This window comes from Homarus americanus, unplaced genomic scaffold (assembly GCF_018991925.1).
Source record: "Homarus americanus isolate GMGI-L3 unplaced genomic scaffold, GMGI_Hamer_2.0 scaffold367, whole genome shotgun sequence".
Classification (NCBI taxonomy): Eukaryota; Metazoa; Arthropoda; class Malacostraca; order Decapoda; family Nephropidae; genus Homarus; species Homarus americanus.
Genome location: NW_024743709.1, coordinates 6,538,652 through 6,560,214, shown reverse-complemented (window position 1 = coordinate 6,560,214; position 21,563 = coordinate 6,538,652). Strand labels below are relative to the sequence as shown.

Here is a 21,563-nt window from a genome sequence, read left to right as displayed (position 1 = left end):
CTGAAACTCTGTACTGGACATTTACTGACTCCAGAATGTATCTCATCTGTACCTGCGCCTGTGTTGGTCAAGTCTGGTCTTCAGTGAGGTCACTCGGTGCTGTCACAACGGTTTTTGACAATTTTCAGAACTTGTGTCTTAATTCTTCAGCCTGGGGCGGGCATCCACCAGATCCAGGTATGAACACTCGACTAAATAATGTCCTCGGAGAAGTTTATAGACTTTTGTTGAAGCGCCAGTGTACTTAACAAAATATATAAAAGATAAAGAAGTCTTACCTGTAAAGTAAGTTTTCGTGATACATAAAAGAAGATGTAGGAATTGTATGGGGGACTGCAGCATCATGGCCGTCTAGTTTTGATGTATATATGTGAAGACTTTGATATCAAAATGGACCAAATACCTCTCCATAACGCAATTTTCTTAATACCCCAGACTAATTATCAAAAATTAACGTTTTATTTTTATTACAAGATCTAATATATAGTAACTCAATCACCCAATCAGAGTGCATATACCTCTTACCTACAGACATGACAACAGTAATAAAAAAAAACAGTTCATTAATGAGGCACTCTAATTAGTCTACCATAATTAGGCACTATTACACCTGTTGTCTAGGTTTAGTATGACAACAGTTTATTACACCCAAATACTTGACTGTACCTTAGTTGTCACCCCTGAGTGTTGTGTTGGCAGCAGTGACATGTTGTTTATTTCACAGTTTATTCCCAACCAACGGTGAAGAAACCTTATTAAGGATTTTTATTAACAGATCCAGATAACCATTTAACGCTCACCATACCTCTCCGATGGGATAAAATATTTGGTAATTCTCAAATAGTGGAAAATGATCGTAAAATAAGAGAAAAATGGAAGAGAAGCAAGAGTATGAGGAAACCAAGACCCGCGGTGAAGGTAATAATAGTAATAATAAACTCAAACAAGAAGCAGAGGTGAGGGATGAAGTGTCTGATAATGTTCTCCATCAATCTGACAATGAGAGAGAAGATGATGAGGAGACCAGAATCACCACCACAACAAGAGAAGGAGGACAGGAATTGGTGGAGGCAGTACTGGATGTGGTGGAAACGTCATGGGTAATGGAGGAGACCAACACCACTACTACTACAGGAGCCCCAGTGGAGGTGGAGGTAGAGATAGATGACACAACAGGAGAGGAACATGCCAACCAAGACTATGTTGTGGATCTAGCTCATCATTTTGACCGAGTCTTTGCCCACACTACCTTCAACAGCTTTAAAGGTTGACTGGAGTTGATTTAGTAAAGTATTATTTATACAGTACATTCATACATATATATATATATATATACATTTACGGTGGATAACAATTATAAAGTAGTATTTATTTAGTCACAAGTTATACATTCAATCATACATATATAGTACAGTACTACGTTTGTGGACGAAATAATATTGACATGACTGAGTTTAGTAATATTTGATAACTAATGTAAAGTGTAGGGAAGAGCTACCACCTTATTACTTAAGGACTTTAACCGGATATTCTCAGATATCTTTAATACATAGAACAAATCTCATGTTAGCGAAAGGGAAAATAATACCGTAGTGTTAAAATAGGAAAGATTTAGTAATGTTTAAGGATAAGGGACCGGGTTAACCAGCTACCTAACGAAAAATATCTGTAAAAGAAAAGTTTTTTCTTACCTTGAGAATAAAATAAATTAGGTGTAGGACTAACCAGTCCTTTTCCATATATATATATATATATATATATATATATATATATATATATATACATATATATATATATACATATCTACAATTTACACAGGAACCACTTTATCTTCCACCATTTTTATAATACTCTGCAGCACATGCACACCTGAACCACTTACTGGTAGTTGCAACAATTATTACAGGCAAAACAACTTATTCCATACCTTGAGGAAATCAATATTAATAATAATGTATTGCAATTTCATAATTTTTTTTTTCAAAATTTTTCCTATAAATAACACTGTAGACTTAGAACTGTGATGTTCACTTGATGCTATCACTGTAAGACAGGTGGGGAGAAGGGTAGAAAACCAAGTAGAAATATCTGTAGTACTCTTGACCAGTTGCTTAATATACAAAGATCAAGAGAAAAAACTCAGTTAAAGTAGAATGTTATCTTAGACTTGGTTGTGAGTTAAAGAGCTAGGTTAGGTTTAACCAAGTCAGCACATTTACTGTGCATATATACAGTATTAACAAAAATGTTGGTAGCCCAGTAATATCTTGTTGAAATAAATTAGATGAAAAGATTTATAATTCAGAACACACCTAATACAGTACAGTACTGCATGTAGATCACTGAATTACTGATTACCATTGTGGTAAAATTTTGCAGTTGTGCAGTTGGGAACATGTTAATTAGTAATGTAATTGCTGTTAATGTCTATATTAATTGTCCATTTGGATATGGTAGTAATTACATATTTTTCTGACAGAATTTGAAGATTTATTCAACCAGTTCAAGAAGGAGACGGGATCAGTGTTCCGCATCAAGTCATCGTGCAGTGTTGTCTATGAGAACTCCCGCAGAAAGAAGCATTTCATTCCTGCTCGGTTCAAGTTTGTGTCTGTAAAGTACTGCTGTGTGCACTATGGCCAACCCAAGATAGCTGGCCAAGGTATTCGCACCAAACAAAGGTACAGTATACAAATAATAATGTACAGTATTGTAAATGCATCCAAACAGTACTTATGGAATTATACAAGTATACTTTGAAGTGAAAAGTTGTGGGTGACACTGTGCAATATATCGGCATGTTTGGATATCCTGGCTAAACAATTTCCTGTAATTCACCCTTGCTGCCTAGATCATGTACAGTACAGGTACTCCTTGACTTATGACCACCCGGACATACAACCGCCCAAGTCGTACCAAAAAATTTTCAAATTACGTATTTTCGAGTCCTGACGTTAGTGATTGCGCTGTGTACTGACAAAATTTTCTTTTGTAATTCACTTTAAAATGGCTGGCAAGCTTAAAAGTGAGAGTTTTGTGGTGCTGAGAAGAAAAAGAGACACCAATTTTAGATTTTCTATGTGTTATTTTTGCATTTTCGACTTACGACCTGGATTTGGGTCCCCAACCCTGTCGTAAGTCGGGGACTGCCTGTATATAAAAAATACTGTATAGTTTGGTTCTCGGATATGGGTACTACTGTACTGTATACAGTATATGAATCTATTTTCTAAATGCAACACAGAGAGACAAAATTTCTTTTATTAAAATTTTTTAAAATTCTACTTTATTCCTTTCATTTTCTTTCACAGGTTTTTCTTGTCTAAAAAACTAAACAACATATTGAGTTATTTGTACTTACAAGCTTAAGTACAATATAAAAGTTCTCCATCATATTACACCAATGAATAAAACACTTTTTTTAACAGTTCAGGACAATATATCTAATACCTACCATTTATGTCTCAATAATTGTACTCCAAATTTGATAAAAAACCAAGTAAATAAGCAGATACTGTAATATGGTAAATACCGTATGGATTTAATATTATTTTCTGAAGACAATGAAAAAAGCTCAGTGATAGGTTTCTTGGGTGTGCGGCGATGAATAAAAACCAAACAACTTTTCTTTACATGTCCCTAAGTCTATCATATGAAGAAAAAAAAAGAGAAATAAAAAGACTTGTTCATTTACTCTTTTAGCAATGTTAGTTGGGGGACTGGCTGGCATATTGGTTGAAGATATCTGAACATTGATGCTAAATTGTGTTTGATCTTACAGATACCTTCCCTGTGGATGTGAGTGTGTGTTGTCACTCTCCTACAACAGAGGAGCTCTTGTTATATCTCAAGCAAATATGCAGCACAACCACGAGGTGAGCAATGAAATGGCTCCATACTACGCCATCAACAGGCGCATCAGTAACTCTGAGCTGAGGCAGGTGACCGATGTCATAGAGTTGATATCAAGCAGTCGTGAATTACAGCAATTCTTACAAGAGCACTTCAACAGACCCATCACGCTTCAGGATGCAAAGAACATACGAGCAAGACTGAAGGCACTGCAAATGAATCAGATGACAAATTCTGGTTCTGCTGTTAGGTCACTTAAATCAGACCCCAAAACCCAGGATGTGGAAGAGGAGGATGGCTGTGATGGAAGAGATAATAATGACATTGAAATTGTCGATGAGAAGATAGGTATGGACGATGTCAATGATGTCAGCGATGAAAATATACTTCACCCGGAACAAGAGCATCACCAGCCTCCTCACCAGCATATAGAAGGACAACAACCTCTACAGCCTAAATGGAAGGAGAAAGTTATCAATGAAGTGAATGCAAAGTTAATTGACCTGATGCACAGTTGTGAGACAAATGTGTTTTGGGAACGTATATCTGTTATTAACCAAGTAATAGAATGTTGGGAGAATGGAGATAATTTTGACGTTCATTACGCATCAGAAAATGTTTACACTAGTGAAGAACAAATTATTAAAAAGGAACCAGAACTCACTCAGAGCGGATGTTGGGGTTCAGATTTGCAGCAGAGACGAGGAGCTACACGAGGGAGGCCCAGAAAAACTCCAGCAGTGAACATATCCGAATCATTAGAAAATTCTTCAGAGTCTCATATGAATTTCATGCTTCCTGTCTTAAGTGGGTCAAATATGCAGTTTTTGCCAGCCTCCCTTAATGGTGAATCTCTAAAATTAATTCTTCCTCAAAATGAAAATAAAGTAGTACAGAGTAAACCGACTGCTATCCAAAAGAGGCGTCCTGGCAGACCTAGAAAAAACCACATAAAGTTTCCTGCAAAAAGTGAAGAAGAAATGGGTAAAATGTCCTCCGCCCAAATGCCATCAGATAATCCCAGCTCATTGACTAATTATCCCTCAACCAATAGCTCGTCAAGATCCAGTGTCGGTCATGTCAATCAACCCATCATCATGTCAGTTACCAAAGAAAATACCCCAGATATGTGTGATCAAGCCATGGAGGTTGAGATAGAGATTGATGGAGATCTGGTCAATGTAAAACATGTTAAGTTAGAGCCTTTAGAATATCATGAAGTAGATGTAGCTGATAATAGTCTCCATCAGTTAGGAGAACATTCATATGTCTAGGGTCAGTAATGTAGAGGGAGTACCTGACCAGTGCAGAAATTGTCTTGTACAGCAGTTGGGAAGACAGGAGGAGTTTGTGTTTGCTTCTGACACCAGCCACCATGTACAGTAGTGGGATGTAAATATCACCTACCTGATATCGTTATTTCATATTCATTCACATTTATCAAGCCCCCCATGATATTGTCAGTATATTTTCAAACTTTCATATATAAAAAAAAATTTCTTTCCACAGCTTTATTTTTTCTTGTGGAATTTCCACTTTGTCCTTTCTATCTCTTCCTGTTCCCGGCATCTACCCAAATGTCCAATTCTAGCAGGAACTTGCTTGCTTGATTTGTTTTACTGGCCGTCAACATCTTAGGTCATCATGGCTGTAGTCTTGTTATTTTTATATTCTCGTTCTCTTCCTTTTGTTCTTTTTCTTCTTCTAGATGGTCCACATTTGATCTTCTTCCTCACAAATATGCTGTTCTTAGTTTTCTTGTTCTTCTATTTCATTGCTTTCTTCATCTTCATGTTTCTTCTTTTCTTTGTCTATATTTCTTTGTTCTCTTGTTTCTTCTTTTCTTCTTTCTTCTATTTCTTTGTTCTTCTTTTCTTCTTTCTTAACTTTAAGGATAGCCTCCTTATAGTTCAGTTTTTCTTGTATTGCAACTTGGCTATCCTTCACTCCTCCCTCCACTTGGGGCACTCCTGGTCGGAGAAGGAATGAGGACCGCTGCAGACTGCACACTTCTTCTGTGTTGCTTTAGATGAGGTCTGCTGGTGCTCGGTCGTTCCACATGTGGCGCAGACCTTACAAGCCTGGCATTTCGTTGGTCTTGGTATGTATGGTTTTATTGGAACGATGTCCTATCCGAGTAAAATCTCTTTGGGAAGTGCACCGAGGAAACCAACCACGGCAGAGGTGACATCCCTGTCAGATCTCGATAGTTTCCTCTGGACTGCGCATTCTATGATGAGTTCATTGGGCTTCATATGTTCTATATCGGTGTGGGAGATGACCCCCCACACACTGTGTTGTCCCAGAATTCAACAGTCAGCTTGACTGGCATGTCATTGATGCACGTAATGTCCTTCGGTTGTTTGCCCCCCCCCCCCCAAGTCACCGAAAGTAACCATAGGGCCACCACTCAGCTGATGATGACCTTCATAATCCCCCTCTATACCCGAAGAAGTAAAAAAACTTCTTCAGGATGAGGAGGTTCAGCTTCTCAGGAGGGGTTGAAGATGGAGGATATAACCTTGCGGTCTTAAGCTTTCCCCATGTGACTTTCGTGGCTGAGGTCTTGTCTTGGAATGAGCAGGAACAAACCATTGAATAGTATACAGTACTGTGCAATACAGTACTCAAATTTGGCAATACTGTACTCAGTGGTTTGTTCATGCTAACATCAGACATAGTCCAGTGATTGTTTTTCCAGTTATGCTCGTTCTATTCAATACTGTAAATTAAAACACACATACATTACTGTTTAGTGAAAATCCCAATGAAAACAGTTGCATTATTATGGGTCTTAACCTAAAAGACCTCTTGACTCAAGCTGCTTAGATGTCTGATCTTGTGATGCAGATATCTAGACAAATAATACTTGTAAGAAGGTTAGTGAATATTGTAATGAAGATCAAACAAATGGTTTCAGCAGCAGGCTTTCAAGTGAAATATACAAGTAACAGTGGAGATATTTTCCAGGGTAATTTAACCCATCCTTTTCATGCAGACTAATATTCTTGGGTTGGGAGCTTATACTGTACCTCTTTCAGTCAGTTGCCCCCTCTCACATTATCTCGCTACACATACGTCTGTTTAGTTGTACAAAACTATAAATTTGTGGTAGGTTTTCCATCACAATTTATAACTTATTGATATACAGTATGAATATGTGTGCTTTGGGCATACAATATGTACACCCTTTCATACACATGATTACAGATAACTTTTGTAAACTCGGCCAACTCTGGTAGTACTGTATAGCTATATAGTACTGCATTTCTATGGGCTGGAAATCCAGGTTACCAAGATCCCTGAAATTTTTGACTGGAGCTAATTTGAAAATTAATTGATGTTCCTGTGCAATAAATTATCAGCAATTTCTGCATTGATACACAATACAGTTTGATGTTTTATAGCCAAGTTATGTGACAAATAGAAGCCTCTTGTTAGTATAGTGACAGACTCCAAGCCCTGTGCTGTGAGTGTTAACATGTCCCACACCATTTTATTCATTCAAGGGGGAGGTTTGAGAAGGGAAGATCAACTGATTTTCATGTAACTTCCCGTCAACAGTGTGAGCAGTCCTGGTTACTGTATATCGAGTCATTTCCATGCTGTTTTGTAGAATGGGATATCAAGATTAATCCCTCATTGATAGACATTTATAAAGTAAAGCAGGTTATACTCTACTGTACTTACTAAACACTTGACAGTATAGTTTTACCTGTATACTGATGCACATTGCTGCATCCAGGTCAACTGCCAGTCCCTTGGTGTTGGTATGAAATCACTTCATCTGCCCTCAGTATTTAATTGTCCTAAGGAGCAATACAGTACAACTCAAACTCAGTCCATAAACCATCTGCTTGCTGTTTAAAATGTACATAACATTGAGAATGTTATAGTGTGCACCAGAACATAATAAGATACTTACACCAGAATGAATTATCGATACAGTGTGTCAGTGATAGATTACTGGTGTCGCTTAATCCCATGTTGTCATGTTCAATTAAGATCTGTATGTGAACAGTAGTCATTTGGCCAGGATATAATAAACTAAGATGGATGGTGTTAATATTTTTACTTTCAATATTTGTTATGCATTTATGTTTATATTGTGAAGTTCTTGTTAAATTTAAATCGGGCCATAATAGTCCATCTATAAATTGCACCATCTTTTTTTTGTGTGATGTAATTTATAGTTTAATATAAAAATATATTAAAATCTCTTAAAAAGTTTTTACTGTACTCTGATGAATATTCCTATCATATGTGTGTTGATAGATTATAATGTGTTGAGGAATTTTAGCTTGACTTATATAAGACCGGACATGCTCATGCTATGGTGCTGTACCTGTCTCCTGTGTATAAATTTTCCACTTTCAGTACAGTACTCCAGTGCCTTTTCTTAGACTCTCACAAAAGTCTACAGGGACATTGTACAGCAGTTTTCTTATGCATTTACAATTTACTCATGCAAAGGCACTACAATGGACAATTTTTTTATTGCAACTAAACTAATGGTAGACCCTGCTGCCATATGGTATCAAAAAAATTGTGACCAAGTCCCAGGTTGCTGATCTGACTTTCTGTCTCATTTACACACAATTGCAGGGCCTCAATTGTTTCTCTTACCATTGACAACACAACATACTGTACATACTATATTGTTTCTCACTCTATCTTTTTAATTTTTGTATTTCTTTATGGTTCTTTATTATTATTATTATTATTATTATTATAATTGCAGTTGTTATTATTGTTGTTATTTTATTTTAATTTTTGTATTTTTATTATAAATTTTACTTATCTGAATTATTATTATTATTATTATTATTATTATTATTATTATTATTATTATTATTATTATTATTATTATTATTTTATTATTGTTATATTTTCGCCCCCCAGGCCCTGATGTGGGTCAGTGACCTGTGCCCGGGTGAGCTAATCCCAGAAAAAAAAAACGAGTGACCAAAGTATAGACCTGTTCGGTGAGACATTCAGTGAAAGAAATATTTATAAAAAAGTAAAGTAAAATGAAGGTGCCACAATGCTATTAAGGTGCATTACGGTTTTCATTAAGCCTGTTTTTATTTTACCGCTTAGTATATTGAAGACATATCTTCGCCTATACCAAATAATTTAGATGTAACACAGTACTGTGATAGGCTACAGTGTTCTAACTGATTCTGAAAGTGTTAATAGTATGATGAATAATAAATAGATATAATTTTAGTGAGACAGTTACTAAAATTACATGAGAAGTTCTGAAAATGTAGAGATGCGGCATACATTTAAACTACTGGGGCGTGCGGGGAGGAGGGGGCACAGGGTTGGCAGGTATGGAGGCTAACAGCAGGTGAGGTGATGCAAACACTGATGACTGCTCTACGATAAACCATCACTAAGGATTTAACGTTATGCGGGTATAGGAATGGATTGTTGCAGGAGACATTGATAATACAGGATGGAGGGTTGATGAGGATATTGGAACTAATTATTTTCTTAAAACTAAAGAAAGAAACGAATTCTTTAATAATTGTCACTTTCTCATTGTTCTCAAGTTTCCTAATCCTTCTCCCTATTGCTGTAGTTTAATAAGTGTTGACGTCTTCCGAAAATATAAAATTTTGAACTTTTTTTTTAATATATTACATGAAATTGCAATGATGAAAGTTGGACCAAGTTTTTGTGTCTTATTTGATCCCAAGAAAATAACCAAACAAAACTTTAATGATTACGGTCCATTTGTATTTTTTTTAATCAACTCAAACCCACACGATGTTTAAATACAGATTTATTTACTTTAATATACTCGACTTTGAATTCAACTGGTTGGAGTCGTTTGCAATATTATATACAGTTATTAGAGATGATTTCAAAATATTTCGTAACAATAAAAACTAGATTTTCATGTATATCCCTACAAAATTTTCCCTTGAAAGTACAATTATTACTTTCATCATATTACGAAGATTTTTTTTTGATTAATTGATGATGTAACTTTAGCTTTGTAGTGAAGGAATGCCACGTATATACATTTATCTGTGACTAAATACTGATACAGCATCGGTCAAGACGGCTGTTCCATCCTGCGCCCCTACTGCTCACTACAACAACCCATCGTATATTTGGTGGTAAAGTTACGTACATTATAAAGGTTGTCTTATCAGTCAATAACTATTTTTAAGATGCTAGCTGGTATATTTACAACGTATATCAATGTATGAGTATATATGCTTTGTTATTTGATATTATTAGTAATTATTGCAAACTACTGGAGTTGAGTTTGAGTGGTTGTAGGAATAGGATACAAATTATTATTATGATTTTATGGTTAGGCTGTAGATATAGTCCAAAGGATACTGATATCAAATACATATAAATTATACAATTGATGTGTTAATATATTGAACAATAGCTATAATAGCCTTTTTTTTACCACTACAGACACCTGAGTATTCCAAGTTATCGGGAATTCCGGTGTATATCTTGGGCGTTTATATTTATTTTGCTTTTAATTTCAGTAGATTTTATTTAGCAGTATAAGCTATCAAGCATAGAAACTCATGAGTACCTTTTATTAATATACTGATATACTGTATATCCATTGACAAATTTTTTCCATTTTGTAAATGTACGATAATTATGTGTGGCTCTCGGTACTACAGCTGTTCTGGTGACTTAACTCTGCAGGCATGAAACAATAAATAACATCATTTTATTTCCCGCGATTGTGGATATATTATCAGTAATGAAGGAGTTGGATATCAGTTTTATAAGGGGATTACATATGAAGGGGGAAAATAACCAATAGAGAGCCATGGAAGGTGGGGAGGCAGAGGTAACAGCCAATGATGGTTTGTTTACGGCCCGGCGCGCTGTGAGTGGCCGCTTCTGACCAATCTGTAGTCGCCGTTATTTCGTCCAATCTCAGGTAACTTTTCATGTTTGGCGCCAATAATTATCTGCCAATCTTCACTCACCGCCCATTAGGGAACGATGGGTGATCGTGTGAAGGTGGTTCCCGCGGGCGTGAAGTGGGCGGCCTACAAACACCCACAAAAAAGACTTGAGGAGGAGAGGGAAATTTTTTAAGAAGAAATGGCCGACTGGAGAATTTTGTTCCCCTGGTCCTGTTGTATGTCTGTCTATCCTAATATTAGTGTTGGGGGATGGAGCCATGGCCAGGCCCTTGGGATCACCTGTACCAATCATCAGGTCTGGACACCTGATGTGCTTATATTTAATCTCAGGTGAAGCCAGAATCTTAATTAACTTTAGTATGTCCGGAAAAAACGTGTGATAAAATATTATAATCCATGTAATTCTTATACATTATTTTTTGGGGTTATTTTACACATTTTCTTATTAATTATCTTAAGCAATTTCTCTACTATTGATATATTGAATATGTTAATGGTTGGATGACAAAGATATAGTTCAGGTGTGGTAGAGGAGTTGTGTTGGATCTTTTGAACAAAGGAATGTTGGCATTTGAGGAGAAACATGAATGTGTGGGACAGTGACCAACTAACTCCTTTGTAAGTCTGTAGTGTGACCTGAAACTCTCCTAAATTATTGATTTTTTAGTTTATTGTCTTAATTGAGTGATAATTATACTGTATTTGAAATGACAAGGTTACTATGGATGACATTGGATGTACCAGTGTAATGTGTGACCATTGTGTACTACACTGCCAGCTCTGAGACAAAGGCATTTACAATGTATGAAGGTTAATGTGAACTAACCATAAAATTTATTGGTGGTTAATCTTGTATTTAACGAGCATAAAATAATTATTGCATCGTTCATAGTCAGTGGGTCTGGGAGCTTCATGAAATGCTATGTTACATATTTTATCTTTCTTAAAATTAACCAAACTAACCTACCTAACCGAACCTAATTGATATAACAATGTCAAGCTCAAGTTCAGGTATTTTAGTTTGTTTCACTTTATGAATGATAATTTATACGAAATGGTTGGCCATAATACTGGGGCTACCTCACCCACAGGCCGTGGGGCCAAAATATTAGTCCACAGAGTTAACGTGGTGGGCAGTTGATGTGTATATTTTGGGTATTCAGTTCATTGAATACCGGTGTACTAATGCTTTCATTATTACACACTTCTTTGTTTTTGACAGGTTAGGTTAGGTTCACCTGCCAAGAATCTGGTTATTGTAAGGCAAAATGTTGGATGAAATGTATTCTGTTCTTTAAGAATGCAATATCACAGCCACACAGACTGTTAGCTAAGAAGTCACAATAAAAGAGCCATGTAGCTGCTTCATAAATTGTATAGTGTAGCGGTACCTAATACTTCAGAACAAAGCGGAAATAAGTAAATGTCTCTCACCGGACAAATAACCACAATATTTTCTCAATAAGCTGGAGTAGCATATTTTTTTATTTTTTTATTTTTACTATTATTATTCTCTGCCACTATTTTAGGTTAAATTAGTTAGGTTGGCTCACTTTAAGAATAAATACTCCTAGACCTTGGCAAATTATTCCACCAGTTAAACCTAACCTAACCTAACCGAATGCTGTGTATAAAAAAAAAATAAATAAAAATAAAACTGCCTGTAAGAGGCATCAACAAAACATTCCAAAAGTGCTGGATGAAAACATAGGACCGATGGTGTTGGAGTTCAATTTGCTCTTCAGGAAAAAAATTCTACTATCGTTTTTACGAAAAATGTTTTTATTATAAACTTTTTGGCCTTCTCGTGAAATATGAAACCTTTATATTTATAGAGAAATGTAAAGTTCAGATTTAGGCATGAAATTGTCCTTCAGTGTTACCATGATCACCCCCCCACCAGTGCTAATTTGCTATGACACCTTTGAGTATTCAAAGTGGTGTCCCTGTAGTGAATGGGTTTTGTTGAAATGTAAATTAAATATTTGTTATACCAGATGAAATACAGAGGACTAAATTTAGTTGCTTTATCAGGTTTACCCCTTTAGTAAATTCGTTGTTTATTGGTGCATCCATCTCAGCTGACACATTATTAGGTTTTATGAAAGTTGAATGTGTTAAACTTTTTTGCCCATATTGTTGAGTATCAATTTCACCAAAGATAAAACATATTGTATTTTCAGACTGCAGTACCACCTGAGTCTGTTAAAAGATGGAAGGTGCAGAGGCAGATGATATTGGGGCTTCGTTCCTGTCTAATGAACAGTACATGGTGGAGGGTCACAGTGTTCATGGCCATCAACACGAAGACGAAGATAAAGACGACGTCCCTCACCTACTGCGGGAACAAGATCGTTTTTTACCCATAGCGAACGTTGCCCGGATAATGAAGAAGGGGATTCCGAAGACTGGCAAGGTAGGATACAACAAGGTAAGGGTTGCTGGGATGAAATTGTAGGCTATGTCTACTAAAAGGGAATTTCCTAATACTGTACAGTACTGTATTCATTTTTTTTATTCTTTTTTTATGAGTTACATAATAAGAGTAGACATTTCTGACATTAGTTTTGTTTCCTTTGAGTAGTACAGTATCTACCTACCAGTTATCCTGTCCAGTACACCTTTTTCCTGACTTGATATATAATCATCACAGACCTTAGCTACTTCAGTCATTTTCAATGTGTGCTTACATATTCCTCCTCTATCCTCACACACACATATACAGTACAGTATGTTACCTTAACTTACCTTACCGGCATCTTTTTACTATCTATATGTAATATATTCACATTACTGTAGTTTTTGAGACTGTCATTTTAGTACATGATCTGATGTTTTTATATATATATATATATATATATATATATATATATATATATATATATATATATATTAGATAAGATGACAGTCCTAACTTACTTAAGTTTAGGTTGGACCTCGCTAATCTGGGAAGCTTGGGACCAGACAGGTTCTGGATTAGCGAAAATTCCAAACCATCGAAGCCAAGGTTAAAAAGGGCAAAATAATGCATAAAATGTACTTTAGGTGCCTAATTTCTTCAGTACAGAATAGACATCTTGTCTAAAATAGTTAATGTCACTTGCTTACATTTTGCCACATTGCAATCACTTCCACTGCTTGCTGTTCTCTTAGAAGGCATATTTATGGGTAAATTGTAAGTATTTAAAGGTAAAATTTAGTGGTAACACCCACTAGAAGTGAGCTATGACACTGTCCCGAACCATCAAAGCTGACTATCGGGTCCCAGATTAGCGGGGTCCAACCTGTAGTTGGGTAACCTCCTCTTACACTCTGCCCGGCATGTCTCATATTTGGTATTTCTTCAGATGCTTTTTTTGATAGACCTAGTCAAATGTGATTCTGCTTAGTTCTGCAACCTGTTGATTAAAATTCAGACTTGGTACCTCTGCTGTTTAGAATGTGAAGTTTTCCCTTTTTGTGATATTTCATTTTTTGATCAGAAATAATGTTTGGGAACAACAAAACTCTTTAAGTTCATATTTGGAGTATTGAAGTTGAATTTAGTTTTATTTATATTGTACAGCTCCTCCCCGACTTACGACCTACTCGATTTACGACCACCCGGACATACGACCGCCTCGGTCATACCAAAAAATTTTCAAATTACGTATTTTTGAGTCCCAACGTCAGTGATTGCGCGGTGTACTGACAAAATTTTCGTTTGTAATTCACTTTAAAATGGCTGGCAAGCTTAAAAGTGAGAGTTTTGTGGTGCTGAGAAGAAAAAGAGACACCCATTTTAGATTTTCTATGTATTATTTAAGCATTTTCGACTTACGACCTGGATTTGAGTCCCTAACCCCGTCGTAAGTCGGGGAGGAGCTGTATATTGAATTTTGACAAACACTTTCTCGTTGAATCCTTTGAAATTTTCTGGTTACTTACACAATTTGGGGTTTTCAAGTTGTACAAAAATTGTTTGTCTTCTTAAAATGTTTGATAATTAAATTGGGATACAATGAATAAAACCATTTCCAATAATAAGGACCTATTGTCCATATGTACCCTCTGAGTAAGTGAGGAACCAACAGTTGTGTTCAGTCATAGATGCTATTTCCAGCCTGTTGCTTGACAGTCTTGCAACAGAGCCTTGGTGTTTATACTTGTGGAGAAGGTGATGCATGTGTGTAGTGTATGCAGGGGCTCCCGAGTTATGAACAAGTTACTTTCTTGGACTCTTCACAAGTTGATTTGTTCATAACTCACAACCTTGTTAATTTTGCAATAAGATACAAATAAAATCCATACTTACCTGTAAAATCGTAAGTTATAACCCTTAAATGTCAAATATAAGTAATTCATGTAGATAAAGTACAGAAAAAAGTGTATCCACTATCTTGACCTCTGAAGATGGCTTGCCCATACAAGGGAGGATCCGGGGAGCAGGGCCGGATTCAGGAGTGGGCAAAGTGGGCTGCTGCCCAGGGGCCTCCACATATTACAATATTTTATTTATTTGTTTATTCATTTGGATTGTTTTTATTTTCATTCTTTAAAATTCATGTTTATCTATTCCATCACATAAAACTATGTTCAGCAAGAAGCGTGATAGAAATTAGGCTAGCTACTCCTTGAAATTCATGAATATCTGGTTTTCCTATGAACCGTTTATTTTTAATATTTTTAATATACTTGTAACTGCATATGGTTTCAAAATTCTCCAAAGAAGTGTTCAAATTTCAAAATTTTCCCGGGGGCTTACAGCGCCCCCCGGAACTCCCAGATGTTTAGGCTCGCTTCACTCGCCACCCCACCCTCTTGGGTAGTTATAATGGGGGGGCCTCCACAAAGAGGCTGCCCATGGGCCTCCACAGGTCTAAATCCGGCACTGCTGGGGAGGGGGTTGGATCCTGGGGATCAGGACCCCCTTTTCATCAGAAAATTCCAATAATTTTTCTTTAATACAGCTTGTATTCGGTCACTTATGTTGAGTAAAAAGTAATTACTATTGACCTTAGAATATCTCCTAATATCAATTGCACATGGCTTCAATATGATCTCAAAATGCCCATGATATTGGTCAGATTTAAAAAAAATGGGGGGGGGCTTATAGTGCCCCCCCCACTGGATGGGTTCACTTTGTTCACCTTGTTCCCCACCCAAAACTTCTTGGAAACCCCCTCTCTTTGATATACTGTATAGGCATGCCCCGGGTTGCGGAATTTTGCTCTTACGGAATTTGTAAATTATGACCAATAATTTCGCGATACAGCCCGTAAATTCGCCTTTACGGAAATTTGAGTAAATTTTAACAATAAAAAAAAAACACTATAAAATTAAAAAAATTTGTTAAAAATTATATTTTGTTTGGTGTGGATTTCTTGGTGTTTGCTACCGCCAAGCTTGGCGTCGCTATGAGGAGTCACTCCATTGTTTACATCCAGTGTGCGTGCATGTTTCTCGCCCCAGCAGTTTGATTTAACTTTTACAAACATACAGTAAGTACAGTACAGAGCATTACCCTTATTCAAGATGACTGGAAAGAGGCCATCAAGTGGAAGTGACCGCAGCAGTGCAAAAAGAAGCCGCAAAGGCTTTACATTGGATATTAAACTGATATTTCAAGAGGATATATCATAAATTATTTAATGTACTGTATTTATATGTGTTTATAAATGTTTTTCATTCATAAAAGTGCTTGAATTACTTTTTGGGGGCCGAAAAAAATTCCTTAGGAATGCATCTCCAGTTTTATAATGGAAGTCAATGGGAAAATAGGTTTCGCATTACAGAATTCAGCGATGCGGTCAAATTTCCAGGGACGCAACCCTTCCGTAATGCGGGGGATGCCTGTATCTGGATCTGCCCCTGCCATAGGAGTTGACGATGCTAGGATCACTCCCATAACTTGGGGACCCCCTGTATACAGTAGACTAAGGGTTAACATCACTTTTTGTAAATACTATCGTTAATCTTAAAAAGAACCCGTCTTCTTTTCCAGATTGCCAAAGATGCTCGTGAATGTGTACAGGAGTGTGTTAGTGAGTTCATCAGTTTTGTAACAAGTGAAGCATCTGACCGCTGCCACCAGGTTAGTTGGTGTATGGTGGCTAATTATCTAGCTATGCTCTGCATTACATTTTAAGAGTTTCTGCTCATCATTTTGTTTAGTGTGTCGCTCTTAATCACTTCACTACAGGGACGCCACTTTTAATATTTTATTTGGCTAACAATGGATGATTATATTCAGCTCAGAGGCGACCCCATACACAAGAGGTTAAGTGAACGCAATGGTCATCCTTGTTTATATATTATCAGTACACTACAGTTTTTGGACATTATGTAAATGAGATCAGTATTTCTTAATTTTCTTAATACTTCAATAGTAAATAAGCACAGGTGGTGAAAGTAAATGCATACAGGTGAAGAGAATGTGATGAATGAGGGATTGGTGAAGAATTAATGTTGTGTGGTGGACAGTATAGTAAGAGATACAGTATATTACCAAGGTTTAAGGTTTAGATGTGTAGCATGAGCATAAATGAGCAATAACAATGAGACATTGCCGAGTGGGAAGGATTTAAGCATGAAAATTAACGGAAAGATGAAAGACTGTATGACTACTAATCAAAGTGTACAGTGTGAAGAGTTAGATTTATTCACCCCCACTTAGCAAGAGGACGATTGCATAATGTGTTAAAAGGCGTGGGAGATATTGCACAGCTGTACTTGGATGGGAATGGAGAGTAAGTTGATAGGTATTCACTTAATGTACTTTCTCATGATTACAATTAACCAACCTCATCTGGCAGGATATTTCTGTGGTCATCATACTGTAGTGTTATTTCTTACAATGCTCTTAATGTTCCTCATCTTGACAGGAGAAGAGAAAGACCATCAATGGTGAAGACATCTTGTGGGCCATGAATGCATTAGGATTTGAAAACTACGTGGAGCCACTAAAAATCTACCTCCAAAAATTCCGTGAGGTGAGTGATTGTCTCGGACCAGTAGATGAGAGGGAGTGGGTGGAACCATTGATGTTGCGGTAGTTGATTAGGCTTTCCAAATCATTTACCTGAAACCCTAAAAGAAATTGGAAGAATTTTACTGTACCCTGTACAGTGCACTAAAGATTTTTTTTTCAGTCCTATAGTTCTTTTAGAAAATTGTCTCTAGTGGAACAGTGTGGATTAAGAATTGGTTCCTTTATATTATTATTGTCCTTTTAAAAGTCTTGAATCACTATTGTTTGGCTGATTATGAATAAGGACAAAGCATTTACAGCTTGGCACACACCTATCACATCAAATACAGAGGAAGACATTCACCTTAATGCCTTCTAACCTAACCATCACAATGCTCTGTTACTATGCATTCTACTTAGTGATACTGTATGATTGACTTTACGTGACTGTTATTTCCATTCTGTGTTATTCACCTCTTCATAATCATACTTTATCATCTTCTTCATTATATTTTTTTTATCATCCCTCTTCATTATCACCTGTTTTATCATTGTTTTATTATCTCTTCATCATCACCACGTTTTATCATTCCCTTCTTCATTTCCATCTGTTTTATCATCGTGCAGTCAACCATTTATAAGACCCTAATACATGATCTTTCTTCCTTCAGTCTACCAAAGGAGACAAACCAAGTGAAGGAGCTCTGGAAGGGACCTTCGATGTGGACTATACAAATAACATGACCACCTTCTCAACAGACCACGTCAATCAGTCCGAAATTGTGTGTACATATGGTCCGGCGGGTCAGGTCACTCAGCAGTTTACTTTAGGTTGAAATTGTGTTCTTTAGTGCGTGTATGTGTGTGTGCGTGCGTGTGTGTGTGTGTGTTTTGTTTTGAATTTTTATGCAAATTGTTCGTGGGACAGAACATGGAGAAAGTGTGGAAGAACACGATCTGTTCTAAATATGCAGTTGTATAATCACGTATACCGGTAAAATAGGAGATGTTTTAAGTTTTGTTAAAGCGTACTACTGTACTTGTGTGTATGGTGTGCTGTTCTGCCCTCACATTCTAACATTGTCAGCACAAAGTGTGAGTTATGCCTTTGTTGGGAAGTAGTTGCGTATTCAATTTTATTTATTTTTTCTAAAGACAGTAGTTTTGATGATAAGCAAATGTTCCTTAAAATTTTTAATTAAAAGCTCAGGGACTTTTCTGTACTTACCTTGGCTCTGTATTATAGCTGTCATCCTCCTAAGATTTTTAAAAATAATATAATTTACATAAAAGTATATATCACTTGGTGATATTTTGTTGACTAGCTGCACTTTATCAAATTAATATGGAAAAGTTTGGCAGTGATCAGGGAATGAGTGTTGGTGTTTGGATGAAAGGTTTGTGGCACCATAGCACTGTGGATTCCTGGCTTACAAGACTGATCATCCCACGGCCAGACAGTGTAGCTCTGCTCTGGCATATTGTATGCTGTAATAACCATTCCCTAGGTCCAATTTCAGTATTCTGGGTTTAGCTCAACTGGCCACTTACACCAGGTCCAGTACTCTGGGTTAAGCTGAACTGGCCACTCACACCAGGTCCAGTACTCTGGGTTAAGCTGACCGGGCCACTCACACCAGGTCCAGGTTCAGTACTCTGGGTTAAGCTGAACTGGCCACTCACACCAGGTTCAGTACTCTGGGTTAAGCTGACCGGGCCACTCCTAAGGTTCAGTATAGTACGTACTCTGGGTTAAGCCACCAACCCCCTATAAATTGTTGTAAATGTCATAAAAAATGTTTAGATGAATCACAGGTGGATAAAAATTTTGGTCGCCTTGGATTGTAAGAAAAGGAGATTTTTTCACAAAAGCAAAGTTATCCCAATATGTTCTTCCTTTGTGTGTGTGTTTTTTTTTTTTTAATTGGACATGATCATATAGGGTTAATGTTACATCTACAAACAATTAGGTACTGTACTGTATTTCATATTTATAACAGGATTTCAAATTGTTCTCATATGCATAGAGCTCTCAGTCATTTCAAGTCTCTGTGCTGTATCCCTTCTATACTTAAGAACACACCACCTACTGAAGTACTGTAGCCAAAGAGGTTGCAGGTAACTAACATTATTTTTTAAATCGGATCACCACTAAACTAGACACTTTAATTGTAAAAGAAATGTGCCTTTTTCAAAAAACTGTTTGCTTTATGGGGATATTACACCATTTAATATTTTTTATTTTATTATTTGTGTAATAAAATTGAGTGCATACATGTACAGTTTAAGTTAAGTAAAGTAATGTGTATGAAGAAATATGACATCTATCGATTACAGTAACAAATGAAGCGTTCAACTTTGGATACCACGACAGCTTGTGACTAGAGAACTTTAATCTTTGCTGGAATGTAATAGAAATAATTTATATACTAAGGGACACCTGTAATTTATGAGCAACCTGTTGACATCTGTAACCATTCTTGAAAATTTGAAAACATCAAACCAGAATATTCTTGCATTCCACAGCATTTGCATAATGTTATAAATTCATTAATTGCTTCATATCTGTAAGATTTCAGAAACTATTTTTTCTGTATTTTAAATATTATTCAAAATCATATATAATTCAATAAAAAGTTGATAATATTGTAGCCTCTATATTCATCTCAAGAGACAGGTATTTACTTTGTGTTGAGGATGGCACAACGTTCTTGTATGTCATGCAGGTTAGCTGGTAGTTCTGTATAATTATTTCTGGGTTCACACAAACATACCAAGTAAAAGTTCAGTACTAAATAACAATACAGGCTGTAACTGGGAGGTGATTCAGCTGTTGTTTGCAGATGACATCTCACACTAGCTGATGATTCGGGTGAAAAGTTACGAAGTTTGGTGTATGAGTTTAGTAGAGCATCTGCTAAGAAAAAGTTAACCCTCAACAAGGAATGCCAAAGATACTCCTTATGCAATGGCAGGACTAATGTGGGAATGATGAATATTATTTAGAATTCCTTGGAGCTAAAAAAAAATTTGAAGTCTTAAACACGGAAGAGTCTTGAATAAATCAGTTACCGGGGTATGTATATCTTGTCTGTTGGATAGACATAATGACTTATTGTTGCGCCCATCCTCAGTGTAACTTGTGAGAATCTGAAAACAAGATGAAATTGAAGGAAACCAAGTGATCCTTAAGGTCAGCTTCTATTATTGTACTGGAGTTTCCTCCCCAAATTTGGGTAGTAAAGGCAATTGTTGGGAGTAGGTAATAGGTCAATTTGGTTCCATCTTAACATTCCCATAATATTGACTATGTATACCCGTATACAGTGAACCCTCACTTTACGCGGTCAATTGAACCCATGGCGGCCCGCGTAAAGCGAGAAACGCGTAAAGTGAACAACATAACATATGGGATTAATTGAAATTGAGACCGGGGTGACCCCCAAACTCCACTTATTTCCTGACACAATACGTACGTTTTAGTAAAAATAACATCTTAACTTTATGATGGTATGCACACACACATAATATAGAAGGGAACAATCAATAAGAGAATAATATACTGTAGGTTAGATTAGAAAAAACAAGGTTTGGGTTAACACTCGCGTAAGTAGAAGAGATGGGTCGGCGTACGGGAAAGGAGGCTGGTTCCGAGGCAGAGGGCAGGCTACTGGCCCTCAGGTGAGTCTTCATCACTGTCATCCACACTTATTAGTGCCTCCCTGACAAATCCCTCAAAGTCACCATCACTGTCTCTGCCACTATCACTGGCTTGGGCTGGCTGTGGTGGGTTGCGGGCGAAGAACTCGGTAATGCTTTGCTGACGGCTGGTGTTGATGTTG

The 21,563-nt window shown here is 36.7% G+C and overlaps 2 protein-coding genes across 8 annotated transcripts; both read left to right on the top strand.

Moving 5' to 3' along the window:
• The first annotated feature begins 695 nt into the window (after positions 1-695).
• LOC121877326 lies at positions 696-8,082 on the top strand. Its single transcript, XM_042383024.1, has 3 exons — positions 696-1,266; positions 2,480-2,681; positions 3,782-8,082. The coding sequence occupies exons 1-3, from the start codon at positions 873-875 to the stop codon at positions 5,124-5,126; spliced, it is 1,941 nt and encodes a 646-aa protein (XP_042238958.1). The 5' UTR covers positions 696-872; the 3' UTR covers positions 5,127-8,082.
• A 2,598-nt stretch (positions 8,083-10,680) lies between these two features.
• On the top strand, positions 10,681-20,367 carry LOC121877361 (nuclear transcription factor Y subunit B-1-like). 7 transcript variants are annotated; one of them, XR_006090971.1, is made up of 6 exons: positions 10,681-10,783; positions 12,956-13,203; positions 16,756-16,845; positions 17,636-17,743; positions 18,393-19,319; positions 19,410-20,367. XR_006090971.1 is itself a non-coding variant. In XM_042383087.1 (5 exons), exons 2-5 carry the CDS (start codon positions 12,985-12,987, stop codon positions 18,555-18,557), a joined length of 567 nt encoding a protein of 188 aa, XP_042239021.1. In that variant the 5' UTR covers positions 10,681-10,783; positions 12,956-12,984; the 3' UTR covers positions 18,558-20,367. The 7 variants fall into 7 exon arrangements, 4 of the variants coding, with proteins under 4 accessions (XP_042239021.1, XP_042239018.1, XP_042239019.1 ...); XR_006090970.1 differs by having other exon boundaries at positions 19,362-20,367; XR_006090969.1 differs by having other exon boundaries at positions 18,393-19,367.
• Positions 20,368-21,563: the final 1,196 nt, after the last annotated feature.